Source organism: Amblyomma maculatum, chromosome 6 (genome assembly GCF_055883805.1).
Source record: "Amblyomma maculatum isolate TAMU_Amacu chromosome 6, ASM5588380v1, whole genome shotgun sequence".
Taxonomy (NCBI): Eukaryota; Metazoa; Arthropoda; class Arachnida; order Ixodida; family Ixodidae; genus Amblyomma; species Amblyomma maculatum.
The window spans coordinates 169,716,920-169,739,696 of NC_139349.1; the positions used below are offsets into that span (position 1 = coordinate 169,716,920).

The 22,777-nt window shown below is 44.8% G+C and overlaps 2 protein-coding genes across 6 annotated transcripts; one reads left to right on the forward strand and one right to left on the reverse strand.

The window, feature by feature from the left end:
* Nucleotides 1–7,834: 7,834 nt before the first annotated feature.
* On the reverse strand, nt 7,835–16,780 carry LOC146187382 (protein NCBP2AS2 homolog). 4 transcript variants are annotated; one of them, XR_014708233.1, is made up of 6 exons: nt 16,645–16,780; nt 15,912–15,945; nt 15,736–15,808; nt 14,904–15,022; nt 14,119–14,303; nt 7,835–7,978 (listed from the first exon to the last, which is right to left on the reverse strand). XR_014708233.1 is itself a non-coding variant. In XM_084607662.1 (5 exons), exons 1-5 carry the CDS (start codon nt 16,680–16,682, stop codon nt 7,940–7,942), a joined length of 303 nt encoding a protein of 100 aa, XP_084463788.1. In that variant the 5' UTR covers nt 16,683–16,780; the 3' UTR covers nt 7,835–7,939. The 4 variants fall into 4 exon arrangements, 2 of the variants coding, with proteins under 2 accessions (XP_084463788.1, XP_084463789.1); XR_014708234.1 differs by lacking the exon at nt 16,645–16,780 and adding an exon at nt 16,104–16,256; XM_084607662.1 differs by lacking the exon at nt 14,119–14,303.
* On the forward strand, nt 16,311–22,381 carry LOC146187383 (transmembrane and ubiquitin-like domain-containing protein 2). Of its 2 annotated transcripts, XM_084607659.1 has the most exons (4): nt 16,311–16,525; nt 16,734–16,885; nt 17,806–18,287; nt 21,422–22,381. In XM_084607659.1, the coding sequence occupies exons 2-4, from the start codon at nt 16,739–16,741 to the stop codon at nt 21,840–21,842; spliced, it is 1,050 nt and encodes a 349-aa protein (XP_084463785.1). In that variant the 5' UTR covers nt 16,311–16,525; nt 16,734–16,738; the 3' UTR covers nt 21,843–22,381. The 2 variants fall into 2 exon arrangements, with proteins under 2 accessions (XP_084463785.1, XP_084463786.1); XM_084607660.1 differs by lacking the exon at nt 16,311–16,525 and having other exon boundaries at nt 16,739–16,885; nt 17,809–18,287.
* The last annotated feature ends 396 nt before the right edge of the window (nt 22,382–22,777 follow it).

Sequence of the window (22,777 nt, forward strand, 5' to 3'; positions counted from 1 at the left end):
GCGAACGCAGACACACGGACGCCTTCTGAGCAATAAATTAGCTCGGACACAACAAGGCCCAAAGCACAGTGAATAAGCAAGATAGCGATGAAAATAATTCAATGAAAAGAAAGGGGGAGAGTTCGGCCAGCAGCAATATGACCCTAGCGTGCTGCTCCACACTAGAGAAGGGAAATAAAGGTAGAATGAGGATACAAATGGTTGATGACAATGTTGTAGTGCAGTGAATTGGTTCGAGCTATAGAGGAGACCACGCACACAGTGGATTGCACTCGTCTCGCATAGTCGACATATAACACATGAAGTGCATGTTCTCCACATGCACTAGTTGTCATTGCACACACTTTCACTCTCATATTCTGGTCCAAATGCATACACAGGCTCGCCACGCACTGATTCTGAAAAAGCTCGAACTAGGCAGAAACATGATTGATCGCACTGTAAGCAGGGTGTGTCACATATGGAATGGTTTGACTGTTAAATTGACAGGGTACCATGCCATCAACTAATGCCTAAAAGCTGAGATGATGGCTTTGGTCGGAAATAATCCAAGCCCTTGGCGATGCAAGTACACAAACGCAATCCAAATGCATTGTTCTTGAATGGCTGCTTTCCAAATTGTTGATATTTAAATTAAAGTAGTGTGGTGTTGCTAGCATGTTTTTCTGAAAAAATCTTTCTGTGCAGCTAACTTCATTGCAACATCTGATTGAAGCTGGAACACCTGCAGCAGTACCAGACAGCAAGACAAAAGTGTCCATGCAAATTGCAGAACTTTTGTAGACATGGAAAATAATAAAGTATGATTCATACTTATGAAACCTTTGTCCTTGTCTTCGTTTTGATAGTGCGGCCATAGGCAGCTGCTGCACCAAAATTTTCATAGGTCAAAAAGACCCACCAGAACCAATGCACCCAACTGACCTTTTGCAGGGAGACCCAGCCGCGACCGATTCCAGTGGCTATGGGGAATGTGTTAATAAATCAGTACTACTGGAACTAGTAGGATCCCAGCAAGAAACCAGGAAATTTGTACCTTGGATAAACAATTATCTTTTGCATTTTTCAGCAATTGCTCTGATTGCTCTTATTATAAAGTGCTGTACTCTTACTACACTGCTCACAACCCCTAAAAAGATGTTGGCTACATATCTATAGAATATCATTTAATATCTCATCAAGAGATGTGTGGGCATATGTGGATATCGGTACATGTCCACTTTATACTCTCTTCAACGTGGACATTATAATGTATATCATAATGATATATTATTAACATTTGCGGCAAATATTCACTGGATGTTCACTGAGTATAAGTTCTTTGGCTAAGATTTTTTTTTTTTTTGTAAACTGATTTTACGAACGTTTACAAGGGAAAGTTATCAGATTGACGACATGTAACTAGCACTTTGTGTCATCATTTCTACAATTAGTCATTTAGCTTCGAGGTGATTACTTCCTTCAAAAGTCTCTTCTCTCGCGCTTGCAGCTAACTGCATAGGTCTGCATGGAAACTATCGCCTAATATATTGCGCTCGTTTACTTTCGACTCCAGTATAAGGGAGAAGTGTAGCTTCATCATCATCATCATCATCAGCCTGATTATACCCACTGCAGGGCGAAGGCCTCTCCCATATCTCTCCACTTAACCCGGTTCTGTGCTAGCTGCATCCACTTGACCCCTGCGAACTTCTTAATCTCATCCGCCCACCTAACTTTCTGTCGCCCCCTGCTACGTTTTCCTTCCCTTGGAATCCAGTTTGTTACCCTCAGCGACCATCGGTTATCCTCTCTTCGCACTACATGTCCTGCCCATGTCCATTTCTTCTTCTTAATTTCCACTAGAATGTCGTTAACTTGAGTTATTTCTCTGACCCACTCTGCACGCTTTCTATCTCTTAATGTTACCCCTACCATTTTTCGTTCCATAGCCCTCTGGGTTGTCCTCAACTTAAGTAGAACTCTCTTGGTTAGCCTCCACGTTTCAGCCCCATAGGTGAGTGCAGGCAAGATGCAACTGTTGTATACTTTCCTCTTGAGCGATACCGGTAAGCTGCTAGTCATAATCTGCGAGTGCTTGCCAAATGCGCTCCATCCCAATCTTATTCTTCTTGTTATTTCCTTTTCATGGTCCGGATCTGCGGTTACTACCTGTCCTAAGTAGATATATTCGCCTACTACTTCCAGTATTTCGCTACCTAATGTAAACTCCTGTTCCTTCCCGAGGCTGTTGAACATTACCTTAGTCTTCTGCATATTCATTTTCAAGCCTACCTTTCTACTTTTCCTGTCTAGGTCATCAATCATTATTTGCAGTTCATCTCCCGAGTTGCTTAGCAAGGCAATGTCATCAGCAAATCGCAGATTACTGAGGTATTCTCCATCTAGCCTTATCCCTAACAGCTCCCATTCCAAGTCTCTGAATACTTCCTCTAAACAAGCTGTGAATAGTACTGGGGAGATTGTGTCTCCTTGCCTAACACCTTTCTTTATGGGAATTTTGTTACTTTCTTTATGCAGAACTATGGTTGCTGTGCATATATAGGTTTGGGGTGCGACCTGATGCCGGTGAACACCTCCGGCAACGCACTCCCTCACCAGAACAGGAGTTGGCCACCCTGGTGCAGTAATTGGCCACAACCTCCTATGATAAGCTCCATAAAACCCCGGCCCTCAGTCACCAGCGGCTGCGGAACAACTGACCACGGCGGCGGTCAGACCTGTGACGCAGCAGGGGGTGCTAAGAAAGCCTGGCTCCGCTGGACAGGCCGCCATTGGAAACTGACCCTGGCAACGTTTAATGCTAGAACCCTAGCTAGTGAAGCTAGTTTAGCAGTGCTGTTAGAGGAACTAGAGGGCATGAAATGGGATGTCATAGGGCTTAGTGAGGTTAGGAGGCCGAATGAGGCATATACTGTACTGAAGGATGGGCATGTACTGTGTTATCGAGGTTTACCAGAGAGGCGACAACTAGGAGTAGGTTTCCTTGTCAATAAGTATATAGCGGGTAATATAGATGAATTCTATAGTATTAATGAGAGGGTTGCAGGCATCGTAATTAGGCTTAATAAGCGGTATAAACTGAAGGTTGTACAGGCCTATGCACCTACATGTAGTCATGATGACCAGGCAGTTGAAAGCTTCTATGAAGATGTAGAATCGGCAATGCGAAAAGTAAAGACGCAGTATACTGTACTAATGGGCGACTTCAATGCCAAGGTAGGGAAAAAACAGGCAGGAGGCAAGGCAGTAGGTGACTATGGCATTGGTTCTAGGAATAGCAGGGGGGAGTTACTAGTTGAGTTTGCAGAGCGCAATAACTTACGAATCATGAATACCTTCTTCAGCAAACGGAAGAACCGAAAATGGACATGGAAAAGTCCAAACGGAGAGACTAAAAATGAAATCGACTTCATAATGTGTTCAACCCCCGCCATTGTGCAGGATGTAGAGGTAATCGGGAAAGTTCGATGTAGTGACCACAGGATGGTGAGGTCCCGAATTAGCCTAAATCTGAAGAAGGAACGCAATAGATTAGTAAGAAAGAAACCCATCAACGAATTAGCGGTGAGGGGGAGGACAGAAGAGTTCAGGATCTCGCTACAGAATAGGTATTCAACTCTAACTGAGGTTGGCGACATTACCCTAGAGGCAAGGAACAATAATTTCAGAGATATCATTACTGAGTGCGCGGTAGAAGTAGGCGGTAGGATAGTTAGAGAGAATACCGGTAAGCTGTCTAAGGAGACGAAAGATTTGATTAAGAAACGGCAGAGTATGAAAGCTTCCAATCCAACAGACCAGATCGAATTGGCCGAGATATCAAAGCTAATCAATAAGCGCAAGGTGGCCGATATAAGGAAGTATAACATGGAGAAAATTGAGCATGCTGTAAAGAACGGGGGAAGCCTTAAAGCGGTAAAGAAGAAATTGGGCATAGGCAAAAACCAGATGTATGCGATAAGGGACAAGGCGGGCAACGTCATCACTAATATGGACAAGATAGTCAAAGTAGCCGAGGAGTTCTATACAGATCTCTACAGTAGCCAAAGTAGTCATGACAGTAATGAGATTGGCGGTAGGGAAAAACAGTCAGACGTTCCACCAGTGACGAAGGACGAGGTCAAGAAAGCACTAGAAACTATGAAAAGGGGGATATCAGCTGGAGAGGATCAGATAACTACAGATTTGCTGAAGGACGGGGGGGAAATCGTGCTAGAAAAACTGGCCACCCTGTACACGCAGTGCCTGGTGTCATCGACGGTACCGGAAGCATGGAAGAATGCAAACATTATCCTCATTCACAAGAAAGGGGACTCTAAGGACCTTAAAAATTACAGACCAATCAGCTTACTGTCTGTTACGTATAAGGTATTTACTAAGGTAATCACTAATAGAATCAGGACAACCTTAGACTGCAATCAAGCAAAGGATCAAGCAGGGTTTCGGAAACGGTACTCTACTATCGATCATATCCATACCATCAATCAGGTGATAGAAAAATGCGCGGAATATAACCAGCCCTTATACATAGCATTCATTGATTACGAAAAAGCATTTGACTCAGTTGAAACCTCGGCGGTGATGCACGCATTGCGAAATCAGGGGGTAGACGAGCCGTACGTGAAAGTGCTGGAAGATATATATAGTGTAGCTTCGCTTTTTATTAAATTGACATAAATCCAACCCACATATAGCACTAGCCGAGTATAAATTATTTGGCAATGATTGGAATATATTGCTAAGAGCAATACGGGCTGATCGGCAATGTACGTACCTTTCTCCATCCTTTTGAACCTTTTGCACGATCCAATACGTGTTGGTTTCGACGCCGTAGGCTTCCGGCCATTCTTTGACGGCTGCCTCGTTTGCCAGGTTCTCGCGATACACTGATTCGTGCCATTTTGACGCGAGCTCATCTTTTACGAGCTCGAGCGGCTCTGGGAGCTTGTCCATCATCTCTAGTTATCCGCAATTGACACACAAGTTCGCCAAGCACAAAAGCACCCTGGTTAGCGCAGCGCGCAACGGATGAGCCAAGTGCACGGACGTACAACCCAGAAGCACCGGACGAACCGCGCGGAGCTATGCGGATGGGGAGAAGTGCAAACTTCGGGGTGTAGCCGAGCCGAACGACGATTCCAGAAAATACCAGAACAAGAACAGCCGCGCAAGTGACCACTGGACTGAAATTTACGTGACACGTCCGACCGACGTTTACAGAACACCAGAGCAAAAAGCGCGCGCAGTGGTCAATGGACCGAAATTAACGTGATCGCGTGACCGAACTTTTAGCCGACGGCAATTTGCGCGGCTTTTACGTGAACTTCAGCTGACAGCCGTGCGGAAATACGAGCCCTGCGCGAAAACGACACCGAAGCATGCGTACCTAACTGCGTATTAACACCAGTGGGGAAAAAAACGTAAATACGAGCCCTGCGCGAAACGAAACTGAAACCATAAGGAGTCTCGTCATAAGGCGCGCCCGAACATTGATCTTGCCCGAACGTTTAGCCGACGGCAATTCGCATTATTTTTACGTGAACTTCAGCCGACAGCCGTGCGAAAATACGGGCGCTGCGCGAAAACGACACCGAAACATGAGTACCTTTGACAAACATCAGCGAAAAAAAAACGTAAATGCGAGCCCTGCGTGAAACGAAACTGAAACCATGAGTAGTCTCGTCACAAGTCGCTGCTACTCGCAGAAGTGACGTTGTATCACATGCTTGCGAGCGTCGTCTGCTCGGACACGGCCGGACTGAACGCAGCGGCGCGCGCCATTTTCAAAGCGCGCGTACGTGCCTGCAGCACAACGTTGTTTTTGACACGTGGCGCAGCGAACGTGTGGGGCTTGTCCTGCGGCAGCGTGCACGTCTGGAAACGTTTGCTTTTGTATGCGCGGTTGTCGCGCAGCGTGTAACAGTGAATCGTGCCACGCTGTTTCGTGCCGGGTTGTAAAAACGGCTACTGCTCTGTGCAATCTGTTGGGGAGAAGAGAAATTTTTTCAGGCCGCCCCGCAATGCTGAACGCCTGCAGCTATGGGAGCGCGCAGTACCAAGGCAGGACAAAAAGCTTTCGAGCTCGTGTTCAATTTGCGACCTCCATTTCCGCGATGAGGATATTTCGGAAGTGTTCGAGCACAAAATTTGTGGGAATTTGATGACGATACCACGTGAAAAATGGGCACTGAAAGACGATGCCATACCTAGCCTCTCCCCAAATTATCCGAAGTACCTTTCGAACACGACTGAGAAAAACGAGGGCACGAAGCTGTTTGCCTCGCAAATGACATCGGAGTCCATACGTGTCACATTGTCATCGACGCTAGACATTATCAGTTACCTATTCGACAAGGGCGCAATATACATATTGACCGTCCAGCTTAACCACGACTCGTTGGGTTAACAGAATTGTTTTGTTTCAGTTTGCCTTTAAAGTTACAGATGCGCACGTTACTATATATAATATGCTTGTTTTCGTTTTCAGCGGCATTTTGAGCTGGCACGTTCATTTGGAGGTGATGGATCCCATCCTACTGTCGTGAATTTATCGCAGATATTTCGCCTGCTGAGCTTGTACACACCTATCAAAACAGCACTGCGTGACTGTGCGTGTAGGTGTGGAAGAAATAGTGAAGACCGCTGGAAAGGCACATCGCTCGAACAGAGCTAGCTTAAGCTAGCTATATGTGCCTTTTCAGCGGGCTTTACAATTGCAAAGTGAAATTGAGGCTAGGTTGTTAGAAATTACTTCGTTTCCATTGTTCCTTCCTGAACAAACGAGTGATGAACACAGCTACCACAGAGGTTCTGTAGAGGACAGTGTTGTATACTGCTCAGCTAGATATGTAGTATATAAAGTCGGCAAGCGCGCAGATTGCCAGTTTTGGCAGCAGGACATAAGTTCAGAAGCTCCAGTAGTAGGTACCGATGCATATATTTCACCACATATCGGCGCTTTAAAGAAGGAAGCCTGAGGCAACCCAGCAGGAAGATGCTGCAAGAGTTGCAAATGAGTCAATTTCGCTTTCACTCGATGAGGAAGGTCTCTGTGGCGACCTATTTTGGAAGGTCCTGGATCACTGTCGTCTAACGCGGCTGGGTTGCGATCAGCACAAGTACACGTGCTAACTCTTGTATTTTTTTTTTTTATCGTAACGCGCATTCACTTTTATGCGAGGGATGTGAACCATCGCCTAGAAACCGTGCATGTGTGAAAGTCGCCATCACGAGTAAGAAAGCGCGTCTGTTGTAAAGGGGTGTTGACCAAGTGAAATATGCTTGTGCGTTCTTTGTGCCTCAAAATAGATGCGCTTACACCACGCAGAGAAGCAGTTTCCTTTGCTTATTTCTTGTTTTCAGCAGTTACTGCACGCAAAGAGCGGCAGTGAAAGTTTGTTTCGCCGCTCGTGCTTTCTCAAGTTCATTCGCTCAATTATAGCCTCTCCCCAATGTCTGAATAGAGCCCTAATGAGTAGCAAAAATATGCGCAACGCAATGCATGTCACAATGTTAAGGCAAACTACGCGATTTGCTTTGCGCTGCTCGGGGCGTCGGCTGATGATGATGATGATGATGCTCAGGGCCATACCCTTTGAAACGGGTCGGCACCAAAACTGGTGCGCAGGGTTGTGGGACACCACCCATATTTTTGGCACGTATCGCTTCCTGTTCACACCATTTACAGAGGAGGTAAGGTTCTCGCTTAAAAAAAAAAAAAAAAAATTCACTGCGCAGGCAGCGAAATGTGTTAGCGGAACCGCCATGGTAGTGAATACCAACTATGTGTTAGTGCTATTAGTGCGCATCTCAAAGCATTAAAGCTATGCTATTAGGCTCGTATTTTACCTTCTTTATTCTGCTTTTTTTTCATAAAATATTTACATCTACTAAGTAGAGTGGTACAATAATTTTCTTTTATCCATCATACTTGACATCAAAGACCTTGCTTTCTTTTCATTTCCTGTATGGCTCGCTGAAAGAGAGAGAAAAGAAAGCAAATACCAATGAATGTTTACAAGTATCGCATGCATTTTGATAATGCACAGAAATGGCACACACACATGGAGCAACGAAACAGAGACACCAAAATTTTCGCCCCTGATTTTAGTTTGGAGATGTGTACAGCGGCAATGAGCCTGCTGGTTGGTGTGCTCACGTTTGAATGTTTGTCTTTTCGCAGCTGTGCTGTGCTCAACTGAGTGTAGTTATGGAAACTCATCATTTCCAGCATATGTTTATATACAACCTCTACCGTGCAATTACGCAATTGCGGCGGAGTTCCCTTACGCCACATATTGTTGAGCAGCTGAGAACTAACTGCAGAGGATACACGTTCGAAATCATTTATCGAGCGCGGAAAAATCATCCGAGGTGACCCACGCTATGAAAAATATGGTGCATCAGTCCTTTCGAAGCAGCGTGTTTATCTAATATTTCAGTTCATCATTGACGTCAGTATATAAGAGGTGTTTTAGCGGACTTTCTTGCAATGAAAGAGGTTTTTGAAGCGAAACAAAAAAAAAAATGTTTTCAGTAGGAAACTCTTTGCCGCAGCGGACGTAATTCATTTGCAAAAGCTCTTCTAATTACTTAGCTAACAACTAAAATTTGCTAGCTAAGCTAATCATTTAATTAACACAGTTGAGCGGTTAGTGCCAGTGAGGAATTCAGATACATCTCCGATGGAGACCATGCCATGTCAGGTTTTGAAAACCCATTTTCAAAAGGCTGCGGCGCGAGAAAATCCGACGTATTTTTTTCCGGACAAAAACGAAACTGGACGGCTCGTGCTATGATGATGATGTCTGTATGGCGCCAAATTTGAACTACGTACTCTACCATACCATCTCACGAACTTTCTTTTGAGATCTGAAGAATAATGACCGCATAACAGGCAATGACTGCATTTAAACCTTGCACCAAGCGCCGAGGCAAGAGAATGTACATACCCTGGCATATTAATAGCGCATACCAGCGGACGTGACATCTCCACCGAGATTCCCGCGCACCGATCCCGCGTGCACCCTTTACCCCCGCCCACATCCTGTTCCAATGCCGAGCGGATCCTCCCCTATGGAGCACCTCACCACTGATGCATATTGAAAACATAACGACCAAAGCATCTACAATGGGCACCCGTTTCTACTTACAAGCTCGCATATTTACCTTTCGTTCGCCCTCAACTGTATCTGCCATCTGGTCACCACATTAGGAGTATCTAATCAAATCCCTAGAAGCTGTTCAAAACCGTGCAGCACATTTTATTTTCTATGACTACAGCAGTCATCCTAGCGAGACTAACATCACGCATGCTTATCGCTCACAAGTTTACAATAAGGTAGGGGTATCGTGCTTATTTGCTTCCTGCACAAACGAATCCACAGTCATCAGACATCAAGAGTGCCTCATACACGTCCCATCACCTTAATAACAATCTAAGTTTTCAACGTCTATTCGGCCGAATATATGCATTTACTTTTCTGCATTGTCACAGGCTATAAGGGGTTGGAATGGTCTTCCAGAATGCATAGCTAACATATTGTTACGATTTGGTTGGAGCTGCAGCGTACGTCATCCCCATCCTCGCCTTTGAGCATCGACGCCATCCTTCTGCCGGGACCATCGACCTAGAGCCCTGGGTGCCCTGGGTTAACGCAGCGCAGCTTCGCCCCAGCCCTTCCTGCCCAGACCCAACCAACTACCGTCGCCCAGCCCGGATCTGAAGACAAGGAGCACAAATATGTAGTACTGACCAGAGACCAGACCACCCGAAGAACTGAAAGACAAGAACACGCAACCCCCGTCGCCCGACGCGACCTCAAGCCATTGGTCCCATGGATGCTTCGGTGGTGTATGGCTGAAGAGCTCCAGGGGAGGCGGATCACCCAAGCATCATCGTGGTGATCGTCATCGTGGTGATCGTCATCGTGGTGGCAAGCGCATCATTCTCTTCTATCTTACCCCGCCGGGGTGGCGCAGTGGTTACGGTGCTCGACTACTGTTCCCAAGGACGTGGGATCGAATCCCGGCCCCGGCGGCCGCTTTTCGATGGAGGCGAAAAGTAAGGCGCTCGTGTGCTGTGCAATGTCAGTGCAAGTTTAAGAACCCCAGGAGGTCGAAATTTCCGGAGTCCTCCACTACGGCGTCTCTCATAGCCTGAGTCGTTTTGGGACGTTAAACCCCACAAACCAACCAACCAACTTTTCTTGAACATTTACACCGTCACGTCCCCATCGACTTCAACTTATCGAGACGATCGCTCGGTGGCCCCGGGAAGTGTTGCGATGAAGAAGATCGGCAGTGGCTTGAGAGGAGGCCTCGCGCTAGGCTAGCCATTAAACCATTCTTCACCATGTCGTGCCGTTCTCTTGCTTGTCGCCACTTAACAATATAGGACCCACTAAGATTCAAAAAGAATTGAGTACCTTTTTGCAGTCTCAACAGTTTTTTTTACATTGTGTTCACTGTGTGCAAGTTGATTTCGCTGAATGCCATACACTATTGTATAATGTTATAATCATTTGCTTGTTATTTTCCATGCATGCCTTAATAATTGTTTGCAATTGAAATTGTATATTACTGCTTACTTTTGAATATTTAAGCTATGTAGCATTTTTTCCTTCAATATACGGTAACCCCTCCCCCTCACACAATGTTCCATGTTTGGAACCTGTGAGCTACCTGTATAAATAAATTCTAATGAGTAATTGCTCCTCTATTAATGCAATAACTTTAAAGGCCCCATTCTCCAGACATTCCGGGGTTGTTGGCATTCTCAGCAAAAAATCACGAGCATGAATCTGGCACGTGTAGTAAAGTGGTAGCTGGCAGGTGAAATGGCACTGACTGGTAGTGTATCTTACATCACAAGACCGCATAACATGGCAGGAGCTGCTCCAACTTTGGTCGCTCCTTTGAAACGGGAATAGAACCAATTTATCATAAGCCAGACACACGACTCTTAGGCTATGTGGCCATGTTTGAACGACTTTGTTAGAGTGGTGCTTTATGTTGTGTGGTCTACCACATAATGCGGTAGCCTACAACTGTGTGCTAATGAGGATGTGTGAGATAACAGATGTACAGATTAAGGAACTAGTGGTTGAGTATAGCAAAGCACATGTAGGCTAATCAGGATCTGCAAAAGGAGCCGAAGATGGAAGTCATTCATGTTGCCGCCTCACACTCTTTACTTTTGTATAAAGAAATGCTAGAACCCTAGCTACTGAAGCTAGTTTAGCAGTGCTGTTAGAGGAACTAAAGGGCATGAAATGGGATGTCATAGGGCTTAGTGAGGTTAGGAGGCCGAATGAGGCATATACTGTACTGAAGGATGGGCATGTACTGTGTTATCGAGGTTTACCAGAGAGGCGAGAGATGCAGACCAGATCGAATTGGCCGAGATATCAAAGCTAATCAATAAGCGCAAGGTGGCCGATATAAGGAAGTATAACATGGAGAAAATTGAGCATGCTGTAAAGAACGGGGGAAGCCTTAAAGCGGTAAAGAAGAAATTGGGCATAGGCAAAAACCAGATGTATACGATAAGGGACAAGGCGGGCAACGTCATCACTAATATGGAAAAGATAGTCAAAGCAGCCGAGGAGTTCTATACAGATCTCTACAGTAGCCAAAGTAGTCAGGACCATAATGAGATTGGCGGTAGGGAAAAACAGTCAGACGTTCCACCAGTGACGAAGAACGAGGTCAAGAAAGCACTAGAAACTATGAAAAGGGGGGAAATCAGCTGGAGAGGATCAGATAACTACAGATTTGCTGAAGGACGGGGGGGATATCGTGCTAGAAAAACTGGCCACCCTGTATATGCAGTGCCTGGTGTCATCGACGGTACCGGAACCATGGAAGAATGCAAACATTACGCTCATTCACAAGGAAGGGGACTCTAAGGACCTTAAAAATTACAGACCAATCAGCTTACTGTCTGTTACGTATAAGGTATTTACTAAGGTAATCGCTAATAGAATCAGGACAACCTTGGACTGCAATCAAGCAAAGGATCAAGCAGGTTTTCGGAAACGGTACTCTACTATCAATCATATGCATACCATCAATCAGGTGATAGAAAAATGCTCGGAATATAACCAGCCCTTATATATAGCGTTCACTGATTACGAAAAAGCGTTTGACTCAGTTGAAACCTGGGCGGTGATGCAGGCATTGCGAAATCAGGGGGTTGACGAGCCGTACGTGAAAGTGCTGGAAGATATATATAGTGGCTGCACAGCAACCATTGTTCTGCATAAAGAAAGTAACAAAATTCCCATAAAGAAAGGTGTTACAATCTCCCCAGTACTATTCACAGCTTGTTTAGAGGAAGCATTCAGAGACTTGGAATGGGAGCAGTTAGGGATAAGGGTAGACGGAGAATACCTCAGTAATCTGCGATTTGCTGATGACATTGCCTTGCTAAGCAACTCGGGGGATGAACTGCAAATAATGATTGATGACCTAGACAGGAAAAGTAAAAAGGTAGGCTTGAAAATCAATATGCAGAAGACTAAGGTAATGTTCAACAGCCTCGGGAAGGAACAGCAGTTTACATTAGGTAGCGAAATACTGGAAGTAGTAGGCGAATATGTCTACTTAGAACAGGTAGTAACCGCAGATCCGGACCATGAAAAGGAAATAACAAGAAGAATAAGATTGGGATGGAGTGCATTTGGCAAGCACTCGCAGATTATGACTAGCAGCTTGCCGGTATCGCTCAAGAGGAAAGTATACAACAGTTGCATCTTGCCTGTACTCACCTATGGGGCTGAAACATGGAGGCTAACCAAGAGAGTTCTACTTAAGTTGAGGACAACCCAGAGGGCTATGGAACGAAAAATGGTAGGGGTAACATTAAGAGATAGGAAGCGTGCAGAGTGGTTCAGAGAAATAACTCAAGTTACCGACATTCTAGTGGAAATTAAGAAGAAGAAATGGGAATGGGCAGGACATGTAGTGTGAAGAGAGGATAACCGATGGTCGCTTAGGGTAACAAACTGGATTCCAAGGGAAGGAAAGCGTAGCAGGGGGCGGCAGAAAGTTAGGTGAGGTGGGCGGATGAGATTAAGAAGTCCGCAGGGGTCAAGTGGATGCAGCTAGCACAGAACCGGGTTAAGTGGAGAAATATGGGAGAGGCCTTCGCCCTGCAGTGGGTATAATCAGGCTGATGATGATGATGATGAAAGAACTCACTGCAACGCTTATGTGAGCGTGCCCCGAGAGCTGGAATCTCAGTAAAAGAAGCACCTACAATGCCACAATTTGTTTTGTGCGACTTGGGCCAAATTTTGGTGCCAATGCCATGATTCAGTTATTGGGATTGAAAATGCAAGAGCGTGATAAGACTGAACTCTAAACTGTGTGCTTAGCATAGGCAAACTTATCGTCACCACCAGCAGGACTAAACACCCTGCAGGACAAAGGTTAGTAGTGTGTGCATGTACCTAGCAGCCCGAAATGAAGCCCCCCAGTAGCGAGTCTACTACTGCAGGGCCGGAGGAAGTTGTTCCCACCTCGACTTCATCGGCTTCACCTAGGTCCCAACTTTCAAGTTCACCCATTCGTGTCCAGGTATGGAAGACCGATCAGGAGGCCGAAAAGACTGGACTTGTGATGTGTAGTGCTGTGCATACTGTTCCTTCCTAAACAAAGGGGGATGTAGTGTGTGCATGTGCCACTAGGTGGCACTACTGCTTCTCTGGCTATAGAGTTAAAACTTGATTTAGCAAAGTTGAGGAGAGCCGCATATTACTTTGCTAAATTGAGGGAGACATTCATTGGTCATTTAATCTAATAAAATTTATTGTTATACGGTGTAGTGGCGTCAAAGAAGTATACACGGCACCATAACTGTGAAGCGTAAACTTGATGAAAATGGAGTTTTGAAAGGACACAACGGCACAACTTATATGCAAAACCAAGGAAGTTGTACTGTTACGTATTATGAAATGTAATAATAGCAAATTATCCACTATGCTATGTTGCTACACTGAAATGGCGGCCTGCGTAGATGACCAACACTGATAGCTAGCACAAAGGAAAAGAAGCAACGAAAAATGTATGTCAGCAAGAATGGAGCCAATGGACTACAAACTTCTTTCTTACCCAAGAAGTCGCTGATCTTTGCTTAGTTGTAGTTTGTAAACAAGAACTGCATACTTTTTTCGTGTCTTCCTCCGGTAGGCTGTCGCAACAGATCAAGGGCATCCAAAACTTGACCTGGTGCCGACAGCGGTGCCGCATGCCGACAGCGGGTCGACAGGCAGGCTTTTTATCATTTGCAGAATCCCCTGAATTCAGATCAATAAATCTCCCGTTTTCTGTCACGCAGTTTGGCAAAAGCGGGACGAAGTTTTTCTAAACTGTTATTATTGGCTTGCAGTCAATAGGTTTTTCGGTGTTTTAAACAAAATAGATCATAAATATAATTTTTGACCTATATTTAAAAAAAAAAAAGTTTGTTAAATCGGGACAGATAGTAAAATTGGTTTTGTTATTTCCAGTTACTCACAGCATTGGACCATATGGGCATCTGATGGGGGATAGGAATATCTTCGTTAAATTGAGACTTCCATTAAATCGAGTTTTGACCGTATATTTCTGTTCAATAAAGCCTGGGGGTCATCTGCGCACTGAGCGGCATAGTGTGTCGTTCGTCCTTCGTGCTTGCAGAAGCACATCCCTCTAGAGATTCTCTCCCATATCCCTCCAGTTAATCTAGTCCCAAGCATGCTGTGTCCGCTGAAAACTTCCTAATCCCACCTAACATTTCTGGTGCACCCTGCTATGCTTTGAACTTCACGCAAACATCTTGCGTACCAGTTCAAAGAAAGAAAACACAATCAAAACACATATCAGTATTCTTGGAACGCCTCTACCTCTACACTTACCTCTAATTTCTTCACTTTGTCTGAGGAACTATCTTTGACCTGCTGTGTTGTCCGACCAACTCTTTCAATCAGTGTTCTCAGTAGGTTGGAAGTCGACATCAGCTCAAGGCTTTCTTGCCCTGTACAATAAAGCAGTCAGGAAATCATTCACGAAGAGTAGATTATGATGATGATGGATTTTTATATGCAAGGCCAACTTTCCAAAGAGCTCAGACACACACGTTATCTTTTTTTATACAAAGTGTGTCATAGACTCCAAACATTTCACTCCAGACAAACCGAGAAGTAGGCCAAAATTATATGCACAATATTAAATGTTCTGTGAAGAGCAAGCCCGCATTAAGCTGGGAAACAACTGCATGTATCCATAAAGAAATATTCTCCAGATACTCATACTGACAGAAAAGACGTTATGCACACTGCTTCACAGCAATACTGTGGAATCCTGAAGGAGAACTTTGGCTAGTGTGGTTAGAAATACTTAAGGTAATGAAAAAGAAATAGGTAGACGTTCTAATTTGCAACGGCACAGAAATGATCACGTTTCTGGCATTAGTTTTTATTTGCGTATGTTATGATGCAATGAGCTCTACAAATGTATGTTATGATTTACGTTTCTTACGTAATGTTAAATTTTTCCGGCATTTTGCGCAACATGATTTAGTGCCAGGGCAAGTACGCATGCACATGCAGTGATATATCTACCACTACACGAAATTTTTCGTAAGGAAAACGACACTTCAAGCTTGGAAAGCTGAAGTATTTTCGCAATCTTCGCTTTTTACGGCCGGACAGCGAAAGTAATGAAATTCCCTGCGTCGAGCCTACTCACCTAACGACTTTCCACGCAGCATTACGTGAGCAGTAATCTGAGCTGCCCGCCTAAATGGATACGAGTCTGCTAACTGCGAGGGACCAAAACAGTGCACAGAATCAGCTGACAGGAAAAAAAAAAAAAAAAAAAATGAAGCACGTATTTAATCCAAGGAATCAAATAAAGAACTTTACCCTCTGAATAAGCTGCTCATTATGAAGGAGATATCTGAAAAGAAAAATAAACAAGACTGTAAAACCAGTAAGCAAACGTAGTTATCTGGCACTTCGAGAATCAATGACCTAACGCAGTGTACTGTCGCGTAGGCGACAGGATGTGGCATGCTACAAAATAGATCCTACGCAGCCGGAAAGAGCGAACCTTACCGCAGCAACACACGTAAAACCATCCTGATTAAATTGCAGATTGACCACAGCCGGATTCCATGTGCGGCTGTTTACACCGTTCACGCCTGATTTTTCGTCACGAGCGCAAGCATCTCCTACGTCGAGGGTAGTAGTAGTACAGCTAGAGGAGGCGATGCGATATGGTACGGTACGCAACCGACGTAACGCCGTTGGCAACCCGAAAACGCCGACAACGCCAACCAGCGCCGCCGACAGACCTCAAAGCAACCCTCAAACCCGAGCCGCCCAGTGCAGTGTTTAGATCGAACACTTCTCTCAACGAATGCAATAATCGCCGACTTGGCAAACCGCACGGCGCTACACAGCGACCACTCGGCATAGCTATTGTCCATCTTCTCAGCAATGCTACACTGGAGCCTGTTATTGGTTTAGAAGCGCCCGTAAGCAAGTTCTGTCCCATTGGTCTTGCCGATCTTTTAGTACCAGGCTCCGAGTGCCACGTCCCTCTGTCACTCACAGATTCGCATTTTAATATAATAGTAGGATGCAGATCACTCACTGCATGCAACTGTCCTGACGTGCTGTGGTGAATTGCATAACCGCGATTTCCGAATACTCTTCTCTTCATCAGCTGTCCGTCTACCGCAGCGAAAATGTCTGAAGCGGGCACTACTCTGATCGAAGGAATCGGCGACGAGGTGCTCCTGTTCGCGTCCGTGTCCTTGTCACTAGTTGTTGCCGCCCTTGTGGCGTTCTACGTCCCGACAGGCCTGCGACCACGAAGCAGCTCACAGACACAGGCAAGTGGCAAAGCTCTTCCTTCGCGGGACCAAGATGCTCGTATGCCCCAGTGCTCTAGAAAATGCTAGCTCGGGCACGATACTGCGTTGCTTCTGCTGTGCTTTAGATGCGATTTTCCTGCACTGTTTGGCCAAGTTTACTGCATTGTGGGATGAGATCCGTAGTACATAAGCGTGTGCGCGAAACTGATATCGGAAACAGTTGTCGGTGCCGACTAAAATACACACATACACACACACAAAAAAAAAATGTAATGTAGAAGAGCGCTGTAGAAACGAGTGAGCCACCTCTCCATTGCATTTGTGGTCACAGTGTACACGTCAGTGAATAGAAGTCACTTTTCAACCCCGCGGCTCATCTTTTTCGTTCGCCATCGACATCATGCGAAAAGAACATTCGTATATTTTCTACAGGAAGAGCCTAGACGACTCGTACCAAGAGAAACTACGGTAAACTTCTAAGCTGTTACGTGCGTTGATACAGCAAAGGGAAAAAGTTTGATATAGGAGAAATAAATGATGTTCTTTTCAGTCAGTCTGAACATTCCTAAATTCCAAAGCGAGGCCTCAATTGTGGTACGTACCGAGTAATGACTGCTCAGGGAAAGAACTAAAATCGCTAAAATGTACGTAGCTTTCCACTTCCGTGTGTGGACATGTCTGCGGTGCATGAAAAACAATGTATAGACCATGACACCACATCTAGAGTTTAGGGGACATCTGCGCCGTTTTTTTTTTTTTTTTTTTTCTTTTTTCAGTCTATTGGTATGCACTAGAGGAGTAATGCACTGTTTATTGGCCTTGAAATTTTGTGCTGTAGGTTTACTTTTGGGCCCCTAGTAATCTTTTGCAATCTCTGCTGCTTCCCTAGCATTCCATTTTTTCTGGAACCCATGTTGACTGCTTTGTCTCATTTCCAGCAGCGCGACCGACAGGCGAGTAATGCCACGTCCAGTGAAAGGAACCGTGCGGCAGGCGACACAGCAGTTGAAGGGAGCAGCCATGCTTCACATGCACACACACAGCTTCCACGCAACGAGGCAGGCGATGCAGATGAGACACCACCAGATTCTACCCTTCTGGATGCAAATGAAAACACCCAACAGCAGCAGGCTGAAGGGAATGGGACTGGAACTGCTGTGGAAGGGATGGATCCCAACATAGTCCGTCGGAGACGGCTCGAGTTCATGGAGCGGAACTCCTGTGTTGAGAGCCTGAGCATTGCCACTGCAGGTGTGGAGCCAAGCCCCGAAGCATTGCATCAGACCGCTGACAGTGCCAATGAGGGAGCAGAGGACGAGGAGGAGCAGGAGGAAGGCTTTTCTGTCCGTTTGAAGTACCTGAATGAAACGGAACGACTCGTCAGGGGCAGACCCGATGAGACGGTCGGGTCGTTCAAGAGGTGAGACTGTTATCAAGACGTACCACTCTTCTCGCTACAGCTGTCGACTGCACAGCGCAGTGCATATTTTGTCAGTTTTTTTTTTTTTTTTTGGCTGTACTCAATATATTTGCCATATTCTGGGTGGTTATATCCTTTCATTTATTGTTCTCTGGCTCAGTGACTATGAAGCTCCTTGTGCTGCCCACCTAACTGTGTCAAGTGGTGCTTTTAGGTGGTAAAATTGCTGCAGTATACTTGCAATGCAGCATTTGAGTTGAAGTATACCAACTATTGCTTCACTTGGAGCACGCCAAAAAATAATTCCGTTGTTCTAATCGTTTCTTGTTCGGGCTCAAGTTTTCTACAGAATTGATATCTAAAGCTAATCTTTTTAAATACTATGTTTAGTTCAGGTACTTGCCTTATTCGGTGACAGTTAACCCATTAATCTTCATTGTCTACAACAATGGCTGACCAAAACAGCAAAGTTTTGCATCAGCTGCATCCTCTTCTGCCCATCAGAGGAACAAATGCTCACTTCCAAAGCCCATACTCTAGAAATCATTCTTTGGATGGGCACGAGAGGCGCTACAAGTACTACTGCAACAAAATTTTCCTGTTTTGGTCCATCACTGCAGATGAGGATTTGAGAATTAACCCTGATCAAATCAGGTTGGTGCTTAAACATAGCATTAAACAAATATTACCACTAAATGCAAATGTTGAGTTTGAACTTGAAATTTTAATTTGATCAGGCCGAGGGAATTGTTTTCCTCATAGTGACCAGCAGCTGGTACTGCGCAGTCTAGGGCATTGGCTGTGCATATCTTGTACCCAGGTGACGGTATGGATCTATACCAAAACAACTGTGACAGCACGAGCAGTGTGGTGTAGCTCTGTTATGATGTTGAATCTATCTCTGCATTGTACCTGTGTGCAAGCAGGTGTTTCAAGTGATTCAACGCATAATTATATTTTGCAAGCAGTGAAAGACACTCCAAGCGTGGTTTTAGGGCAAAGATTACATTGCAAAATTGAAATTTGTCCACTTTGAAATTGAGCTCAGGTTTTAAAATTTCCTACTCAGCAACGTAGTTCGGGATGTGGCATGTGAAAAAGATGTCTTCAAATACTTTAGTTGGCTTCCTTACTTAGCTCATCCATACCTGGTGCTGTCATGAAAATGTCATCATTTGCTGTGTCATAAAAAATTCCGGGGCGGCATTGTCTCCTTACGTGATAATTGTGAAGGCATTTGTGGCCGAGTTTGGTTGTTACTTGTGTTGATGTGTACGTTTGTGCATGGAGCTTGGCCCCCAAGTCTCGTTCAACTGTGCCATTTTTTAAACCACCAACTGCGTTTTTTTAAGACACTTGTGCATTCAATGTGTCAAGGCAGCATCCCCATCTAGCCTGCTGGTGGCCCGAGTTCGATTCCCACATAGACCACAGTTTTCTTACCCTTATTCCATAATCAGTTAAGTGATCCTGATCATGTCATGCACGAGGCTTTTTTGCCTTAAAAGACATGAGCTGAACACATATTTGTTACATTAAATATTCATGTGATGCCATTTGATCATTTGAGTTTTTAAAACCATGTTCTCTTTATACATACTCGGACCAAAATGCCATTTCGACATATTAAAAATCAAGGTAATGTTTTGAGGTAGGTAGTATTCAATATCATGATGTAATGTTTTGTTCATGAGGTAAAAATTGGTAATAAAATTAATCCATTGTCTTAAATTAACCACCTTTCATTTGCCCCCTATCATTTAAATATCTACCTGCACTCATTGTACAGGCATAACTTCCATGGCTCATAAAAAATAATCAGAGTCATTTGAAACACCAGCCAGTATATGGAGTAGTACTGGCGATTCAGAAATGAGGGATGGTATCTTTCCATTCTAGTGGCTGTGGCAGAAAGAAGCATTCAACTCTGCCTTGTTCATCGGGTTTAATTTGCTTCCACTGGTAGTGACAACTTTTTTGACTAGATTTTTCTCTATCAACAAACCCTCAGTAGCCATGAGCAGAAGTTGCAAAAAACAACAGACACCATTTTAAACAAGCGTTGTGGGCCTAGTTCTTTCTTCCGTTCAGCCGCAATAGAAATTTTAGAAATAATTAGGAGGCATAGAGGGAGAGATTTCAAGGAAGTATTTTTTAAGCTGCCTGAATGATAAGCACTTGGAGAAATCCCTGATAGCACCTGTGACGCATCATCATTATGGATTTTAGTTTTCTCTGTCGCAGTTGCTTTCTAATCACATGTGCCCAGTGTTGTTTCAAGATGGATCTTCACTGCGCAGTGCCAGCAAAAAGAAAGAAAGAAAAAAGAAACATTTGAGTTCTGCCTTTAAGTGTTACGATTTGCACTGAGAAAATATGCATTCTACTTAGAGACCAGCCAGCCCATCTTTCTACGTTAACATGTAGTTTTTGCTCGCTTAATTACCAATCCTTTAATTTGTACCTTCCATATCTTGCACATTTCAGAGTCCTCTCTGATAGCCAGAGTTGCTTTCAGACGTGAAACCTATCAACCAAACCAAACATATTAGTAGCTTGCAGTCCTAAGCTACTGGTTGTAAATGACCATCCGACATAGAGCACCGCTTTAATGAAGCTATACAGCAGAATCCAAGAGTCTTGCAAGGTCGATTCCTGTCCCACCTGAAATGAGCCAGAATTGACAGATCCAACTTTGTGATATCGTGTGATCATTACATAAACATCGAGAAATCAGTGCTCGGTCTGCCATTTTTTGCTCATATTGCCAACGCCAGATTTTCTGGAGAATGGGGCTTTTAACTTTATAAATTTGCTGTGCTTCGAGGGTGCAGTGTGCTCCAGGTAGATGTAAGGCCACCCCACTTTCCGCATAGCTTATATCAACCAGCAAAATATTACATGTGCAGACTTTAAATTATTTGCCAGTTTTATTTTGTAATTTGCTGATGGGAAAGCAATTTCCTGCTCAGTTCAGTTCATGACAGAATTCAAGAGCATCTATGGGAGCTCAATCAGGATTTTTACTATGTTTAATTTGTTCATGTTCTTCCCAAAGGTGTGAACTTTCACATCGTTGAGCGTGGCACTGCAAGCGTAGTAGTTTAGGCTTAGTATTTTTTTCTTTTTCACAGGCGCCATTTTGCAGCTGAGCTGGCGAGCCAGAGGCTAGTGAGGCTCATCTTCAACGGAGGCCAGCTCCGCGACGACTCCGCCCGCTTGTCAGCCTGTGGTCTTAGCGAGGGCTGCGTCGTGCACGTGCATGTGTCAACTGCGCCAGTCATACCCAGTGATGCCGCATCGTCGAACTCTAGCGGGGAGGGAGACCTGAACCTTGGCGCCCTCATGTGGCCGCTATTTGCGGCAACCCTTGGCATTCTATGGGTGCTCCACTTCCAGTACCGGGAGCTGTTTAACACGCCTTCCACTGTGGTGCTGGTGGGAATATCGGGACTGTTCTGCGTTGGCCTGTACGGACAGCACTACCCACACTCTCCAACCACGCAGCAGGCAGTGGCGGAAGACGTGCGAACCACTCCATTATCAAGAAGGTAGCCATGCGCACAGAGTGGCAAAAGAAAAGATTTGTGAGGCGATGGAGCGAAGTTTCACCTTTGTGCATTTCTGGTTTTTTGATCACTGGTGGTCATGACTGTGTGGAGTGAGTGCTTTAAGGAGAAAGATCTGCAAAAGAACAGGCCTTAGAAGTGAAAATCCAAGCCTGATTGGTTCGTGGAAGGTGGCACATTTGATTTACATCTAGCGCTCCAAATGTATGTATGTGCGTGTGTGATTGTCAGAAGAGGACCGAATAGTGAGAAGCACAATATTTTCAGTGAGTCATCAAGCCCAATGTGAGCGAGTGCGCGTGCAGTGGTGCTCTGAAGAAAGAATGTGCACGTGGCATTGTTACAGACTCGATGAAAGTTTTTTTTTTTTCGTGGCTTTGAACTGGAGGATCAGAAGGGCACATACTTGAATGGGCTGCAACAGTTAGGTGCAAGGACTCCTGTGCAAATGCTAAGACAAGGGCATTGAGAAGGAACTTTGCTAGAGCTGAAGGTGCTTCAACATAAATGTGTGCATTGCATTCATTGTGTGCTCCTGCATGCTAACCTACTGTTAGTAAGATTCAAATCACTGCACACGTGCAGTTATGCAGGTTGTTTAATCATTCGAGCCTCTGCAAGTCAGCTGTGTTGATATGCACCGATTTTTTTTTTCCTTGTACATAAACGCACTGGGGGAATTGAGTCTTCTGTGTTCGTTTGGAGCCACATTCAAGAATTGAGAGCATGTAGTCGAGATTGTCGCGCTAATTTTAAACCTTTGTGCGGATAGCTTCTGGCAGGAGTTGTTGCTGTGCGTACAGAGGCGTTTGTGCAGCAGCCATGGTGGCAGTAGTTCTATCGGCTTGCTGCCTCATGCTTGATGTAGTGCTAACACAGGTGATCCTGTGGTTTATATAGACCTTGTTGATATGCTCTCGC

Coding starts and splice junctions, on each gene's coding strand:
- LOC146187382 (XM_084607662.1), bottom strand. CDS start 16,682: ATGCAATTCACCACAGCACGTCAGGACAGTTGCATGCA. Junction 15,946..16,644: donor CGTCAGGACAGTTGCATGCA/GTGAGTGATCTG, acceptor TTTTCTTTTCAG/ATATCTCCTTCATAATGAGC. Junction 15,023..15,735: donor GCTGCGTGGAAAGTCGTTAG/GTGAGTAGGCTC, acceptor TTTATTGTACAG/GGCAAGAAAGCCTTGAGCTG.
- LOC146187383 (XM_084607659.1), top strand. CDS start 16,739: ATGTCTGAAGCGGGCACTACTCTGATCGAAGGAATCGGCGACGAGGTG. Junction 16,886..17,805: donor GAAGCAGCTCACAGACACAG/GCAAGTGGCAAA, acceptor TCTCATTTCCAG/CAGCGCGACCGACAGGCGAG. Junction 18,288..21,421: donor ACGGTCGGGTCGTTCAAGAG/GTGAGACTGTTA, acceptor TCTTTTTCACAG/GCGCCATTTTGCAGCTGAGC.